This window comes from Gymnoscopelus microlampas, assembly GCF_963454915.1.
Source record: "Gymnoscopelus microlampas genome assembly, chromosome: 19".
NCBI lineage: Eukaryota > Metazoa > Chordata > Actinopteri > Myctophiformes > Myctophidae > Gymnoscopelus > Gymnoscopelus microlampas.
In genome coordinates this window covers 11,780,192-11,804,539 of record NC_139956.1, presented here as the reverse complement: position 1 = coordinate 11,804,539, position 24,348 = coordinate 11,780,192, and the positions used below count along the sequence as shown (strand labels likewise).

General features: G+C 43.3%; 1 protein-coding gene across 1 annotated transcript in view; it reads left to right on the top strand.

Annotated features, from left to right (window-relative positions):
* The window catches only part of LOC311034620 (adhesion G protein-coupled receptor L3), a gene marked incomplete at its 3' end in the record, with an annotated part of 245,238 nt that overhangs the window by 63,639 nt on the left and 157,251 nt on the right, over positions 1-24,348 (top strand). Inside the window, exon 3 of the mRNA XM_084042512.1 lies at positions 8,478-8,587. Within this exon, the coding sequence (XP_083898638.1) occupies positions 8,478-8,587 (110 nt within the window). The remainder of the gene's footprint in view (positions 1-8,477; positions 8,588-24,348) is intronic.

Genomic DNA, 24,348 nt, shown 5'->3' with positions numbered 1-24,348 from the left:
AGTGATTTGACACACATCAAACATAACACTTAAAATGACCGGATGTCTCCTTTAAGGTTCTGTTAGTGAAAGTGTACAATACATCCCCTGTGGTGCCTTTCTTAATATCAAGTTTTCCCTGACAGACCTATAGCCAGAAGGGTTTGAGAAACTCAAAGTTATTCTTTTTTTCTCCTTCATTTCATCTTAAAACCCAAAGTGAATGTCTATGCTGTGCGTGAAACATTTTTTACCATGTCTTGTTGTTTCTGTCATCGTTGCTGAACACCTAGACAGCAGTTGAGACTATTTTTGCCGGTGCCTTACCCATTATCCCTAAACCTCTTTGCCATTTTTTGCTATTTTTAAAAGCCTTTTCAAATAGTTCAAATCTACAAGTTCACAACGTGTCGATGAAGATCGGCTAGTTGAACTATTAGAAAAGGTTTTTAAAAAGAGTAAAAAATGGCAAAGAAGTTTATGGATAATGGGTAAGGCACCAGCGAAAATATGGCCATTACTCTAAAAGTTCATTGCAAGTTCAAAAAGTCTAGAGATGGCTATCGTGTGTTCCTGGAGGACTTCTTGGGAGGGTTTACTTAGTGATGGTATAAAATACACAAAGACCGCACAGACCATAAAACCAATCATGAGCCATACGTTCTAGCAGGACTCAATAAGCGGAGAACGACACAAATGGAACAATTCAGAGTGGGAGAGATGTTTAGAGCATCGGCTATATTTGTCTCATCCATCACGTTGAGCTATAAACCAGGCCAATCCCTGTGTTCCATTCCAAAATATGGTTTCAGTCATCGCCTTGGAGAAAGTGCCCACTCTTGCAAACAGAGAGAGAGAGCGAGGGAGAAAATGCATATGTTTATCAGTCTGAGCGTTTCCTCGACTTCAATGTCTTGGACTTTTGCCATGACAAAAGGGCCCCACTACACAGCTCCATATGTTGCCATCCGTCCAGAAGGTCTGAAGTAGAAGAATGCAAACACTCAAGAAGTCAATGTGGTCTAAATGACTACTCGAGTCCACTTTATGTCCTTGTCGTTCTTTGCTTTGTTTGACGTGCTGTTGCCTCAGGATGAAATGCAGCTTATCTTCTAAATACAACACTTGGAGAGATGGGGGGATTGTGTATAGCCAAAACGTCTATGAAAGCCACTAATCTGTGTTGATGTCTAAGAGGGATTATACTTGGAGGAAAGGAATGAAAAAAAAAGTGAGTTCGAGCTGCTCAATTTATGTAATCAAGGGGAAGCTGTCAGGGACTGTGTTCGTGACCTTAGTCCCTGACCGCTTCTAATGATGCTGTTGCTCTTTTCTAATGCGTCTGTGTGTATGTGTGTGTGTGTGTGTGTGTGTGTGTGTGTGTGTGTGTGTGTGTGTGTGGTGTCATTCAAAGTCACACGCACTCCATTTGTCTTTCAGAATTGAGCAGCCGTCGTGTCTACATTTGTGCCCACTAGTTCCACGTATCTAATCCCATAGAAAAACGGAAGGCAGATCAGGTTTTTTTTCACATGTACCGTATAGTGTCTGCATAATCGTTAGATACCACTTGATGTGTTTGCAACTGCGCTTTTCCGCCGTTTAGCTGATTCCATCCCAAACCGCAGAGTCAGCGATATAGCTTATTGTCATCTTTAATATGCAATCATCATGATCTCTGCGGTGACAATCCACATGAATCATTCATGGGCTAAAGGATGCGTGCGTGTGTGTTTGTGCATGCACACTTACACGTGCACGGATGTGTGTGCGCATGCATTTGTGCATGCACCATGGGAGTTTAAGCACTTGAGAACAGTGAGCCCCCTTCAGCAATGCACTTTAAATCCTCAACGCCCACAACTCAACTCTTTATATTTATGTTGTTTACATTCATTCCCCATCTATCTGTTTCTAGGCTTTTTAATCTTCATTGAGCCTCCCTTTGTGCCGTTTGGGTACAAATGGATAATGAAAACATGTCAGCAGCTGTAAGGTGATGAAGACTAGGGATTTCTGTGATAAATGAGCGGATTCATGGAAGCCATGATATATTCGTATTTTTTATCAATTTTGTGTGTGTGTGTGTGTGTGTGTGTGTGTGTGTGTGTGTGTGTGTGTGTGTGTCCATCCATCCACATTAATGGACCATGGACTGGATATGCATCTACTGTATATGTGTGTAGGTTGATGTTGGACTGGATATGTCTCTACTGTATACTGTATGTGTGTAGGTTGATGTTTACCTGGTGGTGTGGAATAAATATCCATATCCTTGAGGAAACTTTGGTTTGTGATTGTGCTATATGGGCCATGTCTTTGTCCGGTGGTTTCAAATTCCGCTGCTTCAGGTTAGAGAGCTGCGATATTTCAGGTTTAAATGGTACCAGTAGGGGAGATGAGAATTACAATTTACAATTTAGGCATTAAGCAGACTTAATCCAGAGCGATTTACAGTAAGCAAGGAAAACCTGAGGTAATACATCAAATGCATAGAAATAGTCATCTAGGATCATAGGTAGATAGGCAGGTAACCTATCATCAATCTAAACAGTATAGTATAAAAATAATCTATAATCTATAATAATCTGTACATTGAAACTATACACACTATAGGAAGCCAGGTCTACAAATCACCTGACACCTCTCTACAGAATGAAACTAGTCCTTACAAATAGCAACACACTTTATCCCCTATAATGTGTAGCAGTTATGGTGATGCATTTTATAAATTAAAAGAATATCAATCTGTATAATATTACTGCAATTAATCAAAAATGCTAATGAATAAATAAATAGGAGTTCACATTAATATTAGCTTGAATGTTGTTTTAAAGGGTTTCATATAGACTAGCAATTTGCAAGCATCAGACGCACGCATGTGGCATTTTATGGTTTATTGGTTATTACTTTTGCAGTTAATTTGTTTATATCAACACTGGGAACATCAAATGAGTGACGCATACAGAGGATAAATTATACTTAAACAAGTCTTAACCAGCTTTAACCTTGACACAGCATATTTAACCAACTATTGTCAGTGTACACACAAACAGATTATAGTGGAACCTAAGCTGATAATTGCTATCTCCATGAAGCAGCCACACTAAAAAGCAGTCATTGTTTTGAACATCGTTGCTGTCGAGCAGAAACCTTGTATTTCCATATTTGATCTTTTTATGCCCCCCCCCCATAACTTAATGCTCTATTTTATGCTTTGTCATTTGACAAAAAGTAGCAAAAAATCGAGACGCCAGGTTGAAAGTGGTTAAGACTGTCTGCCTGTGTTTTTTATAAGCATTTAACTAATGAAAAGTATTAACAAGAGCTTTTGCCTGAATAATAACTATATTGGATCCATTAAAACGCAGGTTATTTTGTCCATTTCCTGAAAAGTAGCAGCGATGACATGTTTTGATGGAGATCATGGGGGTTTGCTAAAGAACAGGATGTTCCACCATCTTGTATTTCATTACTGTCGGGTGGAAACCTTGCATGAACAAAACTGGAAATTGATTTTTTTTTTTTACCTGTGTTCCAATGGTTCCCAATGTAGCTATTATTTAGTCACAAGCTCTTGTTCAACAGTTATCACCATAACTGCTACACATTAGGTGATAAAGCGCGTTGCTATTTGCAAGGACTAGCGTTTCATTCTCATCTTCCCCACTGGTACGATTTAAACCTGAAATCTGGCAGCTCTCTAACCTGTTCGCAGCAGATTTTTAAAAACATCAGACAAAGACAAAACGACATACCAATGTTTCCTCAAGGTTATGGAGATGTATTCCACAGCACCAGTGACCTTGTAGATCGCCTATTTCCATTGTATGAAAGTGTTAGCTCGTAGATCTGCAATTCTTTTGCAATTCTTCTGTGCCACGGTTGTACAAAAAAGTAGGGTAGTCTTTTAGGGGGGAAAAGGTATTTATTTTTTTATGTTTTTATGTTTTTGTGTGCCAGAGCAAGAGACGGGCAGAATGAGAAAAGATGGATTCAGTGTTGCACAGCTGCTAAACATAATGAATGAGGCCTGCAGTGGGCGGCAGAGAACATCACTAAAGTTTAATGGGTCCCGACAGAGGGACCGGAATATTGACCTGTCCGTCACTTTCTCCCTCCCTCCCACGCAGAGAAATACAAACTACTAACACGATGTGTACTCATCCCATTGACCCCCCCCCCCTGCCACACACACACACACACACACACACACACACACACACACACACACACACACACACACACACACACACACACACACACACACACACACACACACACACACACACACAGAGCCCAGGCTAAAGTTGGACAAGACTGCAAGCTCCACTCTAAGTCTCTAAAGCACACAGCACATCCTTTTCTCACCTCGCCATTTGAAGCAAACTAATAAAAACAAACTACTTGGTAAGACTTGGGGAACAGAGAGAGAGAGAGAGAGAGAGAGAGATTGAGAGAGATAGAGGAGGGGTACGGGGGAGAGAGGGGGGGGGGGGGGGGGATTCTTTCACACATCTAGGAGGGCACTCAGGACATGTTTGCTTCCTATAAGTGAAACCAAATGGAGAATTGGCTGCTCAGGGAGCGTTTCCTCTCAGACTAGAATGTGAACTGTGTTAGAAGTTCACCCAGGTCCCCACAGGAGGATGCCAGCTCTTCTTATTTGACTAACTCCAGGCAAATTTTCCTTGAGGGGGGGGGGGGGTCGTCTGTGAGAGATCACTCAAATCCATTCTGAATGCCGGAGGGAGATTTCGGCAAACGGCGTCTGGCTGCGCCACAAGGATATTTTGTCCCACAACCATTTATTTTATTTTTTATTTCAATTGGCGCCGGTCCTTCCGTTCCGTCCAAACGGCGGGCACTTATCTGTTCTGATATAAATCAGCCCATCGAGTGCTGAAAGGGCTACGCCGCTGTGTGCACACCAATTCTCTTTTATTACCGGGCCCGGTTGTGGACAGAATACGCCCGCCTTTCGACAGCGGCTGCTGCCGTCCCTGTCACAGAAAACACGGCTGGCTTTTTCTTTTCTCTTTTTTTCCCTCTTTTTGCCTGTGTCTGTCTGTGTGGACGGTCAGCAGACTGAAAGGACTCAACCCACTTATTGTCATCGGTGGCAGCGGTGGGCTCAGCCGGCGATTATAGTGATTACAGTTTGTGCTTACATGGAGCTCTGGTGCCTTTGTGCCACATCTCCCCACGTCAGCTGGCAGTCTGAGCTGTAATCTGCCAGTTATAACAAACGCCAGACGCAGGGAACAGGAGGAAACGGGGGGCAATGATGCAGGCAAGACTATAGGGTGTGGGTGGGGAACAACAAAGATGGTCATATTTCGCAATTATCATCAACTACTGGTTGTGAACGTATGAGTTCTCTCTCCTGATTGGTTAAAAATGATGTATGACCTGACTTGAACATTTATTTTCTGTTTACTAAAGAGGAGAGACGCAGAAACCCCTGTTACTGTACAAAGACTCTATAGCAACTGACTGGAATGGACTGAATTTACTTAATACATATTTTTTGTATTTACTACGCTGCTCAGAATCTAAGCCTCGAGCAACATACTGTAGTAAGGATTTGAAAGGTTACAGAAAGTTACTTACGCCTGTAATTATTCCAAATGCATTTTAAATAACTGTCTCAGTGAAAGGACAGAGTTTACCACCAGTTTACTCTTATCATCATTTTTCTTTTCACTTCTGTAATTCCCCACTGATTTACCGCTGCCAGCAAAGCCAGATAAATATTTTTGCTGGCACAGGCTCCTGATTGCCCTCTGTCACTCTGCGCCCATGGCACAGTGTCCTAGCCACGTGGGCCAATTATTAATTAACATATTTGATTCAGCCATTCCAGGCGAACCCATTTCCCTCTCCCCTCAGTTCAAAGGGCTCCGTCAGAGCCAAGTGCTTGATGAAATCTTGATTACCCCCTAATTGGTAATTGCAAAGTATTAGTGGCACATGGTGTGAGCAGCAGCTCCTGCTATTGATTCCCTCCTACTCTGCAATTGATTAGCAATTAATTCATTTAATAGTAATTATTTTTCCTCTTTTATTTTTATTTAAATTATTATCACTGCACACTACATGCATGCCTTTAAGCATGCTAAAGGGAAGCCGGTATGTGCCCACTGTATGCACTGAGCAAAATGCACAGTAATGCTAAAGGGATTTTGAATATGGGTCAAGATAGATGTTAAGGCTGGGATTAAGAGTGCGCCCCATGCTGATGTTTAATCCCTCAAAAGGAAGTTATTACGAACTGAGATTCAAATCCCCCATGAGACCTTTACTCAAACTCATCTAGCACTGTTGTTTAATAATTAAAGAAAGACATTTGGCTGCAGACCCCCATCTGAAAAGATGGGGGTCATAAGATTTGTGATAAAAATGTTTGTATAACATTTTTCGGAAATAGACTACTGAACCATTACGATAAAGGGTAGTGACATGTATTAAGCAAGAGAGAGGTATGTCTAATTAATCATCATCAATCAGTTATGCATCCATACATCACTGCTGGACTGTACCTGACATTTTTATGCTGTAAACAAGTGTGCATGCACACACATGCGGGTGTGTGTCTGTGCGTCGGTGTGCAGGCTCACGTCAACATATGGGGCGACACAGCCGCCACCTCTCGCCAGTTTACATCCCTTCGATTGACCTCGCTTTTCTAATTCCATCTGACACTCCATCTTAACTCCAGTCGTCGCCCAGGCGATTACAAAGCCCCCGACCCCTAAATAGAATAAACCAGAGAGGAGGGCAGTGAAAGGAAAGAAGGGGGATCTCGAGATAAGGAGGGGAGCCGCTATAATTGTTTCCCAGCTTCATACGATCGGCCCCCTTATTTATTTGACTGGCATTTTACTGCTGAGGAATTAACTCTTCATAGGATGGGACAGGCCTACTCGGACAGGTTTTGCTGACCGGGGTTCTCGCCCCCCGTAATCTGGGTGAGTGAATGGCGCGCGGGGGGATTGGAGGCGGGGGGTAGGGGGGGGGGGGGGGGGGGGGCGGTAGCTGCTGGAACCGAGGGGTCGTGAACCCATAAAACCGGGATGGGAGCCGCGCGTCAGACCATATCTCATTAAGGAGGCCAGCTTGAAATGAGATGGGGCCCTTTTCGCTTGTCTCTCACTGGGGGCGATTGATTAGCTGGCGGCCAATCAATGTTAATTAAGGTGTAGGGAACCCTTTAATTGTGGCTTATGAATCATTGTGTCAGACCCCGCCGTGACCTTCCGAGACCTACGCTGCGTGAATAGCCTTGCTTGTAGAATAAATACGTTTTATATATCGCCAGATAATGGCAGTCCATAAATAGGTTTAGATTCGATGGAAGATGGTGCGTATATAGGCTTGTACCTGGTTAACGGTATACAGGCCTCATCCAGGCCCCTATATCCACAATGGGGTCTGCAGGGGCTGTAAGCAGCAGCAGAACAACACCATCCAGCAGCCAGCCGTCCTATTCTTGCTTTACCTTATGCACACCAGATGATGAGCTCAAAAAGGAGATCGATACTTGTCAAAATGTTCCGTTAATGTTGTGAGGTAAGTGCTGCCATTATGGGGCGTGAGGCGCTTCGTGAATGCGAAGTGGGCCTTTGATTGATGACTGCCAAAGGTAAAATGGCAGACGAGAACGCTTGCCGGAGCCATAATTGTGTTTTTAACCCATTGAGACCTGAAGCCGATTCTACATGTCTCCTAAATCTCAACAGTATTCTGAAAAACGTATGTTTCTATATCAGTGGTGCTCAATTTTTTTCGTGTCAAGGACCCCCAAAATTATATGTATTTGGCCGCGGACCCCCATCAAAATATTTTGTTCCAGGGACCCCCAGAAGCAAAGATATGAGTTCAAAATGTTCGCTTTAGAAATATATATATTCAGAAGATTTGCACACATTTTCACGATTTTTCAAAAATAGCAGATCTACAAGCTCATAGCGCGGCACCGAGTGCCGCGTTATGAGCTTGTAGATCTGCTATTTTTGAATAGCCCAAAGTGTAAAATAATGCTTTTTTAGCTCAAATCTAAAAATGACACAGTTCCAGGTCTTAATGGGTTAATGAAGACCCCCATTTCACATCCAGAGCTGATTTTGCACTCGGTTGACTGTGTCTGCACCCACCCTCCCCCCCCGCCCCAACCATCCGTTACGCTGTAATGGCAGGCCAAAAAATGCCGCACGCCGTCCAGTCTGTGCGGGCCCGTGACGTCCAACTCGTCTTCCTTTGCCCTGACGGAGGGATTTTTTTTACTGATGACAGCTTGGCAATCACTGTTTACTGAACCTGAAAATGTGTGGACTTTATAATCTCTGCCGGGGAAAGGCAATCCTTTCGACTTCATTAAGCACACGCTAAATGGTTGGCTGATGTGGCCGTATAGCGTGGTCGCTTCGGTAGGCTGGGATTGTGTTTGGGTGCGATCTTGTATGATTAATTTGACCTCTCGCCTCTTTCTCTTTCAGATGTAACAACCGTACCCAGTGTGCCGTGGTGGCTGGACCGGACGTCTTTCCTGACCCTTGCCCCGGAACGTACAAGTACCTGGAAGTCCAGTATGAATGTGTGCCCTATAGTACGTATGCTTTTAATTCTCTCGCATTCTCGCAAGTGCAGTGGTGGAACAAGCTGCTCAAATTCTTTACTTAAGTAAGAGTACCAATACTGCAATATAGAAATACTCTGTTACAAGTAAACGTCCAGAATTTACTTGAGGTAAAGTAGAAAAGTGTTGGCATCAAAATGTACTTAAAGTACCAAAAGTAAAAGTACTAAAATATCTGAAAACAGCAGATCTACAAGCTCACAACGCGTCGCGATGCGACGCGTTGTGAGCTTGTAGATCGGCTATTTTCAAATAGGCTACACATAGAATAGGGCTAAAGTCTGAAATGTAACGAGTAACTAAAGTTTTGAAATAATTGTAGTGGAGTAAAAGTACAATATTTGCCCATGAGATGTAGAGGCGTAGAAGTAAAAGTATTAGAAATCGGACATACTCAAGTAAAGTTAAGTACAGTACTTAAGTAAATGTGCTTAGTTACTTTCCACCACTGTTAAAGTGCTTCTCTGAATTGCATGCTTTCGAATAATTATGCTTAACACGACCATTTTCCTTAACAGCCCGGTGACATTTTCGGTTGTGACATTCTCTCGCGCTCGGAAAAAATATCCCGTTTGGAGAATGATGACACCCCGTTGTAGCATTGTTGCGTTCTGAGGCAGCGGCGTGTCTGCAAACAATGACTCGGCTGGAATGATGAGTGCATTGTATGACATCACAACGTCCTTTCAGCAGCACTGTCTAAAGCGCGAAGAATGATAGCTGAAAGACACTCCAGTCTGATGATTAGCTTCTTTATTTTCCTTTTATTTATTCCCCCTTTTCTTTATTTTTTCCCATTATGTGTCTAGAGTTTAGAAGTAGTGCAAAGCTGGCCTTGCATGTTTGCTGTGTTTGATTTGATTGTTAATGCTTCCTTCTTCATCTCCCTCCAGCCTGTGCGGTGACAATGATGAGAACAGTATGCTGGCGCACAGTATTGTGTGCTTTGTCATAAGTAATATCTTCAATTAGTTTTCGGGTGTGTGCGCGGTGTTCAGGATTTATTATGTGGATTTAATATATGTAGTAAAATTACACTTTTATTGAGCTTCGCCACGGGATGAGTCCACTGTTATCCACGGCAGTCACTTTTCTACAGTTATACAAGCCATTAAACCTGTAAAAGCCTTTAAAAAACAAGTATATCCTTGTCCTAAGTGACCAAATTGTTGATTACCTCACCTTTAATAGTGGCTTAGCCCTGGTATTGGCAGTGGGTTGAGCTCATGCAAGTCAAAACGCTGTCAAATATTAAATATTATCATGTTATGAGCTAGCATGGAGCACCCACTCAAAATCAAACCGGTTCGTTGTGCTCAGTTGGACACTTACTCACCGCTTAGCTGAGGTTTTACTAAACAAGGGCTTCTTGTTAATCACTTAAGCCCTAAGGTTCCTTTCTTTTCATAACCCCAGGTCTCTCATTATACATTGTCATGTTGGGATGTCGCATGGCGAAAATTGCAGATCCACAAGCTCAAAACGCACTGCGACGCGTTAACCCTGGGACGCTGGGGTTCAATTGGTTAATCGCCTGTCCTTTCCACACCAATAAGGACAACATTTGTTGTTCTACATCTGAGCTGTACCCCTGCAATCTCACTCGACATGTTGATGATCTTTTTGTTGTTATTGTTTATGAGAAATACAATGCAATGAAACAAAAGAGGTCAAATGTGATAGAACGGGAACACAACTGCAGTACTAAAACCTAAGACTTACAGTAGTTGCCCAGAGTCCCCCAGGGGTACTTTTTTACCACTACAACTCATATCTTTTTTGGCCGAATGTTCACGGCAGAATAGGGACGCTAGGGTTCATGTTGTTAAATAAATGTTCCACTCTGTTTTGTCTCAACTTCCACAAAGTGTAATGGCTGTAAGGAAGTAGTCAAATATAATATAATCATCGCTTTACAACTTCTATATCCTGATTAGCCAAGGTTATTTATTGCTCCGTAATAACTACGTGAAAAAAAGCCTGCCCTGAAGGACATTTCAGTCAGTTCTGGTAATCCCTCTGTTTGTAAACAACTTTTCTAGACCGTGCATCTGGAAAATAAATTGCTCTCTTAAGTCATATTTATTTGTAGCGGACATACCAGTTTTATTGAACATAAATTCTATTTAAATTGAATATAACTTCCTTTGCTTCCGTTCAGCTGAAAAATATTGACCTTGGTCCAGCCTACAAATTACTGCATCATGAATCCATTTTGTGTTGTAATGACCTTTTGGAAATAAACCACAGAGCATGAGTCACGATTACTGGTGTTTGTTCTCTCCAAAATATCACATGGACGCTGAAAGGTCAACATTAAGTGATATAAAATAGCTGATATTTAATCTTTGGATTTCATGGGCGCGGTTTACTGCTGCTCATTCCACCCTAGCACTAACTTACTTTTATTTATTTATTTATTTATTTGTCATTATGCCAATTCCCCCAATTTTCAAATCTCACAATAGGACAATGAGCACACATTATGCTGTCAAGACAAATCACTTATAGTGAACAAAGGGGTTGTATGTTGTATACACCCTAATAATTACTACTATTATATTCACTCTATTTTCTAGGTTATGTTGGAGTATTTGCAAATGATCTGCATTTGCAAAGACTAAAAAAGCATTACTTTACACTTTGGCTATTCAAAAATAGCAGATATACAAGCTCATAGCGCGGCACCGAGTGCCGTGCTATGAGCTTGTAGATCTGCTATTATTGAAAAATCGTGAAAATGTGTGCAAATCTTTGAATATATATTGTTTTGAAGCGAACAGTTTAACTCAAATCTTTGCTTCTGGGGGGTCCCTGGAACAAATGATTTTGCGATGGGGGTCGGCGGCCAAATACATATGATTTTGGGGGTCCTTGACATGAAAGAGTTTGAGCACCCCTGATAAAGAAACCTAGGTTTTTCAGAAAACTGTTGGGATTCTACTATTATATTCACTCTATGTTCTAGGCTATGTTGGAGTCTTTGCGAATGATCTGCACTTTTACTCTGATATTTGTTCACAACTCTCTGAGTCTGGATATTCAGTAGAGCGGAGTTACCATCGGTTACACTCCCCTTGTTTCTATTTTTCTTTGCGAGAGAGCCTGCGGTGTATATATATATTGCGAGAACCAACGCCGAGGCATTCAAATTGGCAGTGTGTACGTGACCGCACAGCCGAGCCCCCTTGGTGTTATGAATTGAGACACTTTCCAAATGAAGCAATCAGACCCTCCTCGATGGAAGCGAGATGCATTTTCAGGTCACAGTATTTTCGTCCCTGTTCCAGTGGAAACCTTGTATGTCCAAAACCATTCTTATATTATTACAGTACAATATTTATATAAAACATTTTAAACAGTGTTGTAAAGTAATTAAGTTTTTTTTTTTTTTGAACCCAAGATGTCATTATCTGAAGATTTGCAGCTCCATCCACTCCTTGTTTAAGATATAACTGAAAAAGGCTGTATCTCGCTTCCTAAGCACTTTTTTTTTACTTTGAAAAAAATAAAAAAATAAAAAAATCGTACTGGCCAGAAATAGCCAGAAATAATTCGGGCACTCAATGAGTTAAAATAGCAGCTCAACGCATTGTGAGCTTGTACATCTGCTATTTTCTCTACTTGTGTGTGTAGAAATATGGAGATGCAAGGTCTCTGCCTGACTGCAACGATTTGTTGGTGCATTGCACACATGTGATTACGGCTATCTGCCTGGCATAATAATAATAATAATAATAATAATGATAATGATGATGTCTTAACTCCTCCCCGGTTTCCATCAATGAACGCGTGGCATTGAGGTCTCAAAATATTAACCGAAGACATCGTGGGCGGCAGGTGCATTGGGTGTCAGGAAATAGCTTGTTCCCAGGTGACTGCTAAACTCAGAGAGTTATATCGAGAAGAGCGGGAGGTTATACTGGTTCGAGACATGGCAATTCAGCGCCGTTTGCCGCCCCCGCCCACTGCCTGAGTCAGAGACTGAAGGATTTGAGTGTCTAATAAGGGAAGCAGCCACCCATGACAGTTGTCCTCCAGCAGTGAAGTGCAGGACTCCGTATCCTACCATTATTTAAGTCTCCTATATATATATACATATATATATATATATATATACTTATACGTTTTTTTTTTCTTCTAAAACAGGATTTTGGTTTTAGTCTTGGAACCCTGTTTGTTTTCATATACGTATATAGACACAGCAACTTGGTGTCGCCTAGCGACACACGTGCATCGGACTTGGCCAGAGCCCATTCATCGATTGATCGTGATATCACCTTGACAACCAGCCAACAAGCAATAAAAACCATCTGGATCTTGGTCTGTCCACTGACTCAGTCAGCGGAGCACATTCAGATCACCGTCCGCTCGGGCTATGTGATCTTAACTCTACGCATGGCAGTGATTGGTGAGCGTAGGGTCGTGAAGAAATGCTGGGTGCTCGGGACGGTCACCGTTTGAACATTCCAAGCGTGGCAGAGCACATACTGACCACTGCATTCCGAGTGCAAAGTCGGGTTGTCTGAGCATCTGAACAGTGGTGACAACAATGACGGAGAAAGAAATGCGATGGTTGTAACTTGTTGCTTTTTCACATATTGGCCCCTTGTTTTTTTGTTTTTTTTTAAAGATATTTTTTGGGCTTTCTCTACCTTTATTGTTAGATATTTATTGTTAGATAGGTAAACTGACAGGAAATGGGGAGAGAGAGATAGGGAGTGACACGCAGCAAAGGTCGTCGGGATTGGGACTTTACTTTGGGAATTACATCCATTATATATGAACGTAATTCACATTTTAAAACTATTCATAACGTATGTAATGTTTTCATATTTGTCAAGGTGCGCTGTCACAGTAATGACTTCACATCGTGCATGCATCATTTCCCCCACTTCTAAAAATAATACCACACCCCTTTATATAATACCCCTGTGTACGTGTGTGCGTATATAGCATATATACTATTGCCCCTCTTCCCATCCTATCCTCTAGTCTTTCCCTCCACCCCTTCTGTCCTGCTCCCCATCCATCCCTCCTTCCTTCCTGCAGTGGAAGTTTTCATCTGTATTCTGCCCTAGGAGCTGCTTCTTCTTCTTCTCTGTCAGGATAAGTTACAGCCCTCCCTTCCATCTCCCCATCAGAGACAGCAGAATTGCACCATCAGATCCGCCTGTAATAGCATCAGGGAGAGAGAGAGAGAGTGGACGGGGGGGGGGGGGGGGGGGGGGGGAACGCTAAATCGATGGACACATCGCCATGGAGGCGATATAGATTTTATTAATTTGCAATTTGATCCGCTCCATCAGTCGTAATAACAAAACAAAACAAAACGTTACAGCGGGTTGTTATTATTACAGAGAGCGCCAGTGTTTTGCCTGGGTGATTGTTGGGTAATGCCATCCATCAGGGTTTCATTCAAGCTGCCTCCTTGAGTAATCATTACATGTGAGCTGCGGGGTGTCTTTGCAGTTTACGGTTTAGGCATTTAGCAGACGCTCTTAATCCAGAGCGACTTACAGTGAGCAAGGACACAAGATAATACTAATATAATAATATCATAATACATCAAATGCATACAAATAGTAATCTAATAATAACGTTATACATAAGTAAACCAATAATCTAATAATAACTAATACACAAGTAAACCAAGAACCTATCATCAGCCTACATTGAAGCTATACTACACCCTATAGGATGCCTGGCCAACAATGACCTGGCATCGGTCTACATAACATGCTATCTCAGCAGGGTTGCCAGATCTGCTTATTAGAATTTCCCCGCAAGATTTTATTTGAAAATAGCCGATCTACAAGCTCGTTGATCTGCTATTTTCAAATAGCTGATGCATATGTTAAAGTGGGCTCATACTGTATGGCCCATAGTCGCTTCTTTTGGGCTCGTTTTCCTAGGCCTGGTTGCTTGTTTCTCTCACAGAATCTGGCAACACTGTATCTAAGTTACATTTTAGCCTTCGCATAATCCTGCAAGGTCGTCAAGGCTTTTGTATGTGGAAGAAGCGTTGGCAGGCTGAATTATAAGGACAAGTGATGCGTCACCGAGCTAAGATAGATACTTGACACATGCGGTGTTTCAGAGCGCCCTAGCCTCAAACCCCATAGCTAAATAAGACGTGAACGCACTGTACTTAGCCTCTGGGCCCATTTATAAGGTGTAATAGCTTGATGTGAGTGAACATCATCTGGAGAGAGAGAGCCACCATCGTCTCCATGTCACAGTGCTCGCCTATACTTCATCGTGCCAGAGCCGGTGCTACCGGTGCATGCTCCCTCATGCACTCTGCAGATTAGCACACAGACTCCCTTCCGGCTCATGTTGGCGCTCCAGGCCTTTATGATGACTCATAAACATGACTCTGCGCCGATAGCTGACATCTGCTTGTGCCCCGCCCTCTCACCTTGACTCCTGCACGCCTCGCTGGAGAGAGAGATGCCTAGTCTATTCTCTCAGCGCCTTATTAAAACGTCTCTCTCTCTCTCTCTCTCTCTCTTTCTCTCTCTCGCTCTGTGTGTGTGTAACTTTCCCTTTAACCCATTAAGATCGGGAAATAATCTGTGTAATTTTTTTTTTATGTGGCTGTTAAAAAATAGCAGGTATACAGGCTCATAGCACGGCACCGAGTGCCGCGCTACTAGCTTATTTAAAAAAAATCGTGAACATTTGTGCAAATCTTTGAATATATATATTTTAAACCGAACACTTGTAAAATATTTTGTTCCAGGGACCCCCCAGAAGCAAAGATTTGAGTTCCAAATGTTCGATTTTAAATATATATATTCAAAGATTTGCACACATTTTCGAGATTTTTCAAAAAATTGCAGATCTGCTATTTTTGAAAAGCCAAAGACATCTTAAAATGACAGAGATGCGTTCCCGGTCTTAGTGGGTTAACTAGCAGGTTCTCTTCTCAAAGGTTGCGCTCATCGGGGTTCAGAGCGACTGTGTTCGTCTCACTGCACCTCGGAGCACCATCCGGAATCTTTGGCAAATGTCGTGCCACAAAGACCCCTAGTCCCCGAAAAAAAATCTGTGTTTTCCAGGCTTGGCTCGTGTTAATATGAGACCTTTCTGTTGGTTACTATAATGTCCTGCTGTTGCCTCTCGCAAACCGCCTCCCTCCTTTCCCCCTGAGTATTATGACTAATTAGATGTGCCTTTGCGTGCAGTTTCCATGGCAAATCGACTGACCTTGATCCAGGCAAACGGTCTGGCCCTCCCCACCGCCATCACCCCTTTCCCCAATATGTGGTGGGGGGGGAAATGCTTTTTTTGCGTGTGCGTCGCGTGTGCTTAATTCACTATGCGCGAGGGGTACTTCAGTGCAGAAAGAGGTAGAGATGGGAAGAGAAATGGAAACTGAAGGAGAAAGTTACTGAGAGAGGTGAAATAATAAGGGCGATGGTACTAGCAGATCTATAATTATTCATAATGTCACTGTCGGGCAGAAACCTTGTATCTCCATTTTTCAACTTTTTTCGTCACCCTACTTCATCGTATTAGAGTGTCAAGCTAAAGTATAGTGAAAATAGCCGATTTACAAGCTCGCACCGCTTGTAGATCGGCTATTTTCATCCTTTTAACCCTTTAAGACCAGGAGAAGCATCTGTGTCATTTTTTTATTTGAGCTAAAAAGCATTATTTAACACTTTGGCTATTCAAAAATAGCAGATATACAAGCTCATAGCGCGGCACCGAGTGCCGCGCTACGAGCTTGTAGATCTGCTATTTTTGAAAAATCGTGAAAATGTGTGCAAATCTTTGAATATGTATTGTTTAAAGCGAACATTTTTAACTCTATTCTTTGCTTCTGGGGGTCCCTGGAACAAAACATTTTGAGATATATCATTTTGGAGGTCCTTGACATGAAAAAGATTGAGCACCACTGATATAGAAACATACGTTTTTCAGAATACTGTTGAGATTTAGGAGACATGTAGAATCGGCTTCAGGTCTTTATGGGTTAAAATGTTTTTTTATAATAAGGAACGGTTTTGGACAAGGTTTCCAACCGACAGCGACGTTGGTTCCCCCCCCCCCACTGTTTACAGCTAATAAAGACAATGAACAACCGTACGCGGGCACAGCAGGATGGAGCTTAGCCCTGTCAGATGCGCCTGGAAGCCAAGCCAAGACATATAATCACGCAATCAGGCCTTTGATTTGAATTGAATAAGGTAATCCTTGACGATACATCGTGGGCAACCTGCCAGGGAATTAGCCGTGTTTTTATTTCCAACATATCTAATTGGTTTTTAATTCATTTCGCATGGCTAAGCAATCAATCTCTAATAGCACACCTAACCGTTTCAAGCGGACCCCGATCGAATAAGAGGGCAGATTGCTTTGGCACATTTCGCCCAGCACCTGCTAACCGAACCCCCGTCCTTCTGCACTGGCAGGTGAAGCGGTGAAATTGATACTCCACACATGGCTATCGCTTACAGTGCAGCCTGAGCATAGTGCGGTGTGATTGTGGAGCCCATTACGCAGTGGTCACACCTACAGTAAACACCACCTGTGTGACCAGCATGCCACTTCAAGGCCTTTATAGACATGATCAGTGCTTGTGAACCCTAGTCTGCATTGGGTCAAGCTGTACTCTCTACTTCAATCGAGTTTTAGTTTGATAGTATTAAAGCTTCAATCTGGGACTTTTTTAGTTTTAAATGTATAGTGTGTGTGTGTGTGTGTGTGTGTGTGTGTGTGTGTGTGTGTGTGTGTGTGTGTGTGTGTGTGTGTGTGTGTGTGTGCGCGCGCGCGTATGATACATGAAACGCAACACACACACACACACACACACACACACACACACACACACAAATACATTTGGTTAGGGACACAGTACCTCCATCCACTGCACATGTGCTAGTTATGTTGTATTAACATACTTCACCATACAGACTAGTAAAAATGAAGTTGCATTCATAAAAAAGTCCCAGAGTGCAGCTTTGATAATGTTGTTTCAGGTATCGTTGAATTGTGACTCTGCTTAAAGGGATTGTTCACCCCCAAAATGACTTTTTAGCGGTGCCAACCGCTCTACACTTGACTCTGTCCGTATGTCCGTCCGTCCGTCCGTATGTTATGTCCGTGCGTATGTTTGAACACGGCAAGGTAGCAACACATGTGCCACTTCAACACACACACACACACACACACACACACACACACACACACACACACACACACACACACACACACACACACACACACACACACACACACACACACACACACACAAGCCAATACTGCACACATGCGCACACACGAACACACGCACACACACACACTTGACGTCCGTATGTCCGTTTCTATGTTATGTCCGTTTGAGCACGGCATTTAAACAGCTATAACTCCAGTTCGCAGCATGCTACGGAGTACAAATTTTGTACATGGACTAAAAGCACCAATAGGGACGAACTGAAATTAATTAAGGCCCGCCCCCTCTGTCTTCCTATTGGCTGGGCTTTAAACAGCCCTACGCCCAGTTTGCAGCATGCCACCAAGTCCAAATTTGGTATGTGGACTTAGACCACCAATAGGGACGAACTGTAATTACTTAAGCCCCGCCCCCTCTGTCTGTCCATTGGCTGGACTTTAAACAGCCATTATTCCAGTTTGCAGCACGCTACCAAGTACAAATTTGGTAAGTGGACTCAGACCACCAATAGGGACGAACTGAAATTAGTTAAGCCCCGCCCCAAAGGCACCGCTTCCTTCACACAGGGTGTGATTTTTTTATATCGAATAGTCACCCCATGGAGACTTGAATTCATGGATATTTCTTTGATTTTGTCCCATTCCTTAAACCAATAATTTGATGACCGACTGCGGTTCCGGTAGGTGACACAATGAGTCTCCTTGTGTCTCCTATCGGAACCGCTGCCTACCGGTCCGCTGGTCATCAAATTATTGGCTTAGGAATGCGACAAAAACAAAACAAAAAAATATCCACAAATTCATCATTAATCAATAGAAAATAATATATATTTTGGGTGAATTATCCCTTTAAGCTCATAAACATGCCAAACGTACAAACACTGCTCCTTGTCTCCCATAATGCCCACTTCAGCCTGGCGTCCCTATTTTCGGCATCTTTTTTAGTATTTTCTAAAAAATGTTTCAAAATAGCCGTTTTCGATATTTTGGAAATAAAGCTTACGTGGTGGTTAAGCCACTTTGAGTTGTTGATCTTTCTATCTGGGCTTATCAGTAAATCTGCTAAGCACATCACTGCACAAACACAGTGCAGTGATTCAGCAGCCTTGGATTCCTCCAATAATCTGCAGTCGTAAGCCGTATAGTGCAGGGAATCCCCACCGAAACGACACACACATCACACACAGAGGGGTTGCCAGATCTGCTTATTATAATTCCCCCGCAAGATTTTATTTGAAAATAGCCGATCTACAAGCTCACAACGTGTCGCATCGCGACGCGTTGTGAGCTTGTAGATCTGCTATTTTCAAATAGCTGACGTATATGTTAAAGTGCTCATGTGGCCCCATAGTCGCTTCTTTTGGGGCTGGTTTTCCTTAGCCTGGCGTAGCTAGACTATATCACTGCGTGAGTCTCCATGAGGACGTTTTTTTTCCCAAGGGGCGGGATCAAAACAATGGCCCTTGACGCAATTGGTTAGACCTACAACCAACTACCAATTACAGTCTCCCATATTCGAATACTGGGCCCTGATTGGTTACCCACGTCTCCTGGAACAGGAAATGGATTCTCTATAGACGGGTTTCATGTTTGTAAACATTGAGAGGATATGACCGCGCAGAGGAGGGGGTAAGCCTATGGGTGCGTTTGGAAATTACGCACCGGAGCACACTCGCCTATTAGTTTGTATTGGCCAGTGCGCTCACTGCCGCTCAGGGCTGTATTTTCGAACGCGCCTTTCCCCCAGGCATGCGCAGATTGCGCATTCTGCTCTGTGATGACGTCGCGCGGAAATCCGTCTATAGAGCGGTGCCAGACCCAAATCGCTCAATTTTTTTTGCACTCGCAGATTCGTCTGGTCCCAGGCTAGGTTTTCCTAGACCTGGTTGCTTGTTTCTCTCACAGAATCTGGTAACACTGCACACACACATAGAGCACCACTCCTTCGTCCACATCAGTGCCAAACGACAATTAGGCCGCTCAACCATGAGGCTGAGGAGGGGATGGGTTTTATTTCTTCTCCCTTTGCCACCTGAGCGGACCAGATCACCACTTCTGTCCATGTGTGAAGGGAGCCGTTAATGCCACCTCATCACTCAGTGCTATCTGACCACTCCTTAACCCCGCCACCGGCACCCCCCCCACCCCCGCTCGCCGCACTCCCACTCACACACCCACACACGCACACTGCTTACTGCTTGATTTGTGGCACCTGAATGCTTTCATACAGCAGAGATCGCAGGTTGGAGGGGGGAGGGGGAGGGGCGCCAGGGGGACCCGTTGGGGCCAATAGGTTCTATGCACAGCAGCCATTTTGGAGAGAAATTGGGCCTCTTCTTACTTCCTTCACAGGTGTTACCAATGATACTAATGAAGGCTCTGTTCCATTCTGGTCAGGGTGCTGATATCGTGCATGTTGGCTCTCTAGAAACACTCCATGTTGGTTCCCAAACGGCCCCTTATGATGGGTGTGTAACTCTGAGAGTGTACAAATGGAACCAAATGGACCCGTAAGGGTCCATTTGGTTCCATTTGTACACTCTCAGAGTTATGGGGGTCCTTGAAAATAAGGCAACCATTATGCCACACTAAATGGAACAGAGCCTTAATTAGTATTAATATTGGTAACACCTGTAAAGGAAGTAAGGCAGGGGCCCAATTCATTCCCAATATGGCTGCTGTGCATAGAGCCTATTGGAAAAGAGAGGAAAAAGGAAAAAAAGGGGAGCGAGGGGGGGGCAGGGATATTATATATAATACATACATACATGCCTTTCATGACATCCAAGGCCCCGTCCCTGAAGATGAAAGGGCAAACTGCATGTACTCAGCCCCGCGTCGGAAGTTGTATGACGTACAGTATGCAGTGGTGGAAAAAGTACTCAAATGTTTTACTTAAGTAAAAGTATCGATACTGCAATGTAGAAGTGCTCTGTTAACAAGTAAAAGTCCGTAATTCTAAATTTACTTGAGTAAAAGTACAAAGGTATTGGCATCAAAATGTACTTAAAGTACCAAAAGTAAAAGTACTAAAATGTTTGAAAATAGCCGTTCTACAAGCTCTTTTTCTGTGAGCTTGTAGAACGGCTATTTTCAAATAGCCTAGTTATAAAATAGGGCTGAGTGGTGGTTAATGTATGTTTCATAATATCATAATTTATATCTGAAAAGTATCTAGTAACTAAAGGCGTCAAATAATTGTAGTGGAGTAAAAGTACAATATTTGCCTCAAGTAAAGTACAAATACCTCAAAATTGTACTTAAGTAGATGTACTTAGTTACTTAACACCCCTGGACGTATGGAAGTGAAAACCGGGGGGGCCTGAGGGCGGAGGGTGAGGAGGAAGCTGGACAGAGCAGAGATGAGGATGATTAGATGGGTGTGTGTGGCGTGTCACTGAGGGAGAGAAAGATGAGCACATATACTGTAGCTGAGGATGGGACAGAGGATGGGAGTGGAGGCAGTAGTGGATGTGTGGTGAGGAGATGCAGACTGCGATGGCTACGGACGGACAGACACGTATGTAAGGAAGCAATTGACTGGGTGAAGAAAGTGATATTGATGAAGGACAAGAAGACGCACTGACAGGCCAAAGCTCTGAATCGACCAGGAAGCAGCCACGGACTGTTCCCGGTGGAGGAAAACCCTTTGTGAGGATCCAGTCAAACCCAGCGGCGTCTGGAAATAAGTCGCATAACCCTCCGGTTACTCGTTTTTACCTGTTGCACCCGTTGTATACAGCAGTGGTTCTCAAACTTTTTCATGTCAAGGACCCCTAAATTGACACTTATTAGCCCGCGGACCCCCATTTGAAAAGATAAGCCAGGGACCCCCATAAGAGAAGATTTTTACGGCTCTAGCAGTGATTCTCAATCATTGTAATTTAAGGACCCCCCCAGTTTGACATGCATTAGGCTACGGAGCCCCATTTAATGGCATTTCTATCTCTGGGACCCCAATTCATATTGTAAAATCAATGTTAATTTAACTCTGAGAGTGTACAAATCCATTTGTACACTCTCAGAGTTACAGACCCATAAGGGTCCATTTGGTTCCTATAAATCATTTAGCTGGGGACCCCCTGGTATCCCCTCAAGTACCCCTGGGGGTCCCCGGACCCCACTTTGAGAACCAATGGTATACAGTACAAGAGGTACGGGCCGCTCGAACACCTACGTTGCAACGCTGATCCGACCGATATGTCTGAGTTAGTGTCGAGGGTTTGTCAGGGTACCCGTTGTACCAGTCTCTGTGTCCCTTTTATGCCCGTATGGAGAACCCGACTTCCCACTCGATTGCATCACTCCCTCTGGTCCTCGCCAAAACGCACACCGAGTTTCGTTTTGAGTCGATCAGTCGGGCGGGCGGTTCTTTAGACTTGTGACCCACTCACTCACTCACTCATTCACTCGCAGAGATTTTGTGAATTTATTGCCAAGAGGTTTCGAAGATATTAAAAACATGTAGATCTACAAGCTACAACTGTGTCCCAAGTTGTAATCACAACCAGTGTTGCCAGATTCTGTGAGAGAAACAAGCAACCAGGTCTAGGAAAACCAGCCCAAAAGAAGCGACTATGGGCCAAATGAGCACTTTAACATATACTACATCAGCTATTTTCAAATACAATCTTGCGGGGAAATTATAATAAGCATATCTGGAAACCCTGATCACAACACATGCTCTTTGAAGAGTATAATGATAAAATACACATTCCAGGAAACGGACAATAACGTGATTTTCTTTTATCCTATTATTTTTCCAGTTGAGAGGCGAGATAATTGCACAGGAAAGGGCTGTGATTACCAATGTGGATAAATTGGTGGTGTGAAAGAGGTGGATGTAGACATGTGGAAATGTTTAGCACTCTCTTTTGGTGTCTCCTCTAATAGCCATTAGTAGGAGCTGGTGTAATCTATCACGTTCTTGTTCTCTCGGGTAACCCTATAACCCCCTGATCACAGGAACACCCATGTTCACTCGGGGAAGACACAAACACATGCACGAGAAAACTCCAACCTTGCTCACACATGTTCATATGAATATGCATAAGCACGAGTCTATATAAAGTTTGAGTTGTGGTGGGCGGGTGGTTTCTTTCTGCCTGTGGCGCATGCGCAGACACAGCCACAATCTGGGAACCCAGATCTTACTGAAAATGAAAAACAGTGACCTCTGCTGTTTGTTCTCTCTCAGTTAGCCCTGGGCGGAAGAAAACGCAGCACACGTGCGCAAGGAAACCGGGTTTTGGTCTGCCTTCACCGCTCCACTTCCGGGTGGTGCGACTATGTTTTCATTCCCACTAACAATATTTCTACACGGAACACTAACACCACTTCTCCCAGAGAACATGGATCGTTTTGGTTGTAAGCCCACTTGTTTCTATGATGAAAGAGCAAGTTAAAATGTGAATATCTTTCCGTGGTTTTGTCTGCTCCGCGGACGCTATTGTTAAATTAGTTTCGGTTAGTTTCGAGGGGGGAAGGGTCGACGGACACGTGAATCCCGCCCACTACATTTGATTGGGTAAAGCGCGGCCTGCTTCCTGATCTGATAGCACGCCCACTTGAAACCAATGCGTACGGGTTGTCAACACGGCTACCGACAGATTCAAACGTAGAGCAGAATCTGTTCTTGAGAGATTAATACAGCCATAATATGGACTGGACATGCCTGACCCGATAACTGTGGGTGGGTGTGTGCCCAGATTGTGCCCAGGAGATGCGTGGCCCATCGGCGCAAATCGTCATTGTCAGGCAACAGTTTTATACCCATCCATGGAGATCCACGACATTAGCGGAAATGGCGGTTGTTAGGCAAACGGTCACATGAGTATTGAGTACTACATTAAGTGCCTGGATTATGCACAAATATGGACATGCCTGATGTCACAATACTGAAATCTTAGCAAGCCTACTGACATCTTAGCAATGGTTTCTGTTGTGTGTATCTATGGACATCCCTGACGTCAGAGCAAATTGATTAGACCCAGATATGCACATAGCGAGAGAGAGGGAGGGACAATGTGAGAGAGGACAGAGAGCTTATTTCATACTAGACTAGTAGCTTCACATCTAGTAGCCTCACATCTAGTAGCCTCACATCTAGTAGCCTGGCCCTCACATCTAGTAGCCTCACATCTAGTAGCCTGGCCCTCACATCTAGTAGCCTCACATCTAGTAGCCTGGCCCTCACATCTAGTAGCCTACAATATCGGCTATACAGTATAGTATTGTTACAATTATTATGGGCATGCACATTACATTACATTACATTACATTACAGTCATTTAGCAGACGCTTTTATCCAAAGCGACTTACAATAAGTGCAATCAACATAGGTAGGGAACGAAAACTACTAATCACCAGAGGTTTTAAGTGCATTTTCTGCAAAAACAAAAAACCAAGAGTATACCTAGCGCTAAGGTAAAAGTGCAATATATCAGCTACCTATTTCCTTAAACAGATGAGACAAAATAGCTAAATCAAATGAGCAGGAGCTAAGACAAATAATTGTATTGACTAAACAAGATCCAATAAACAATACA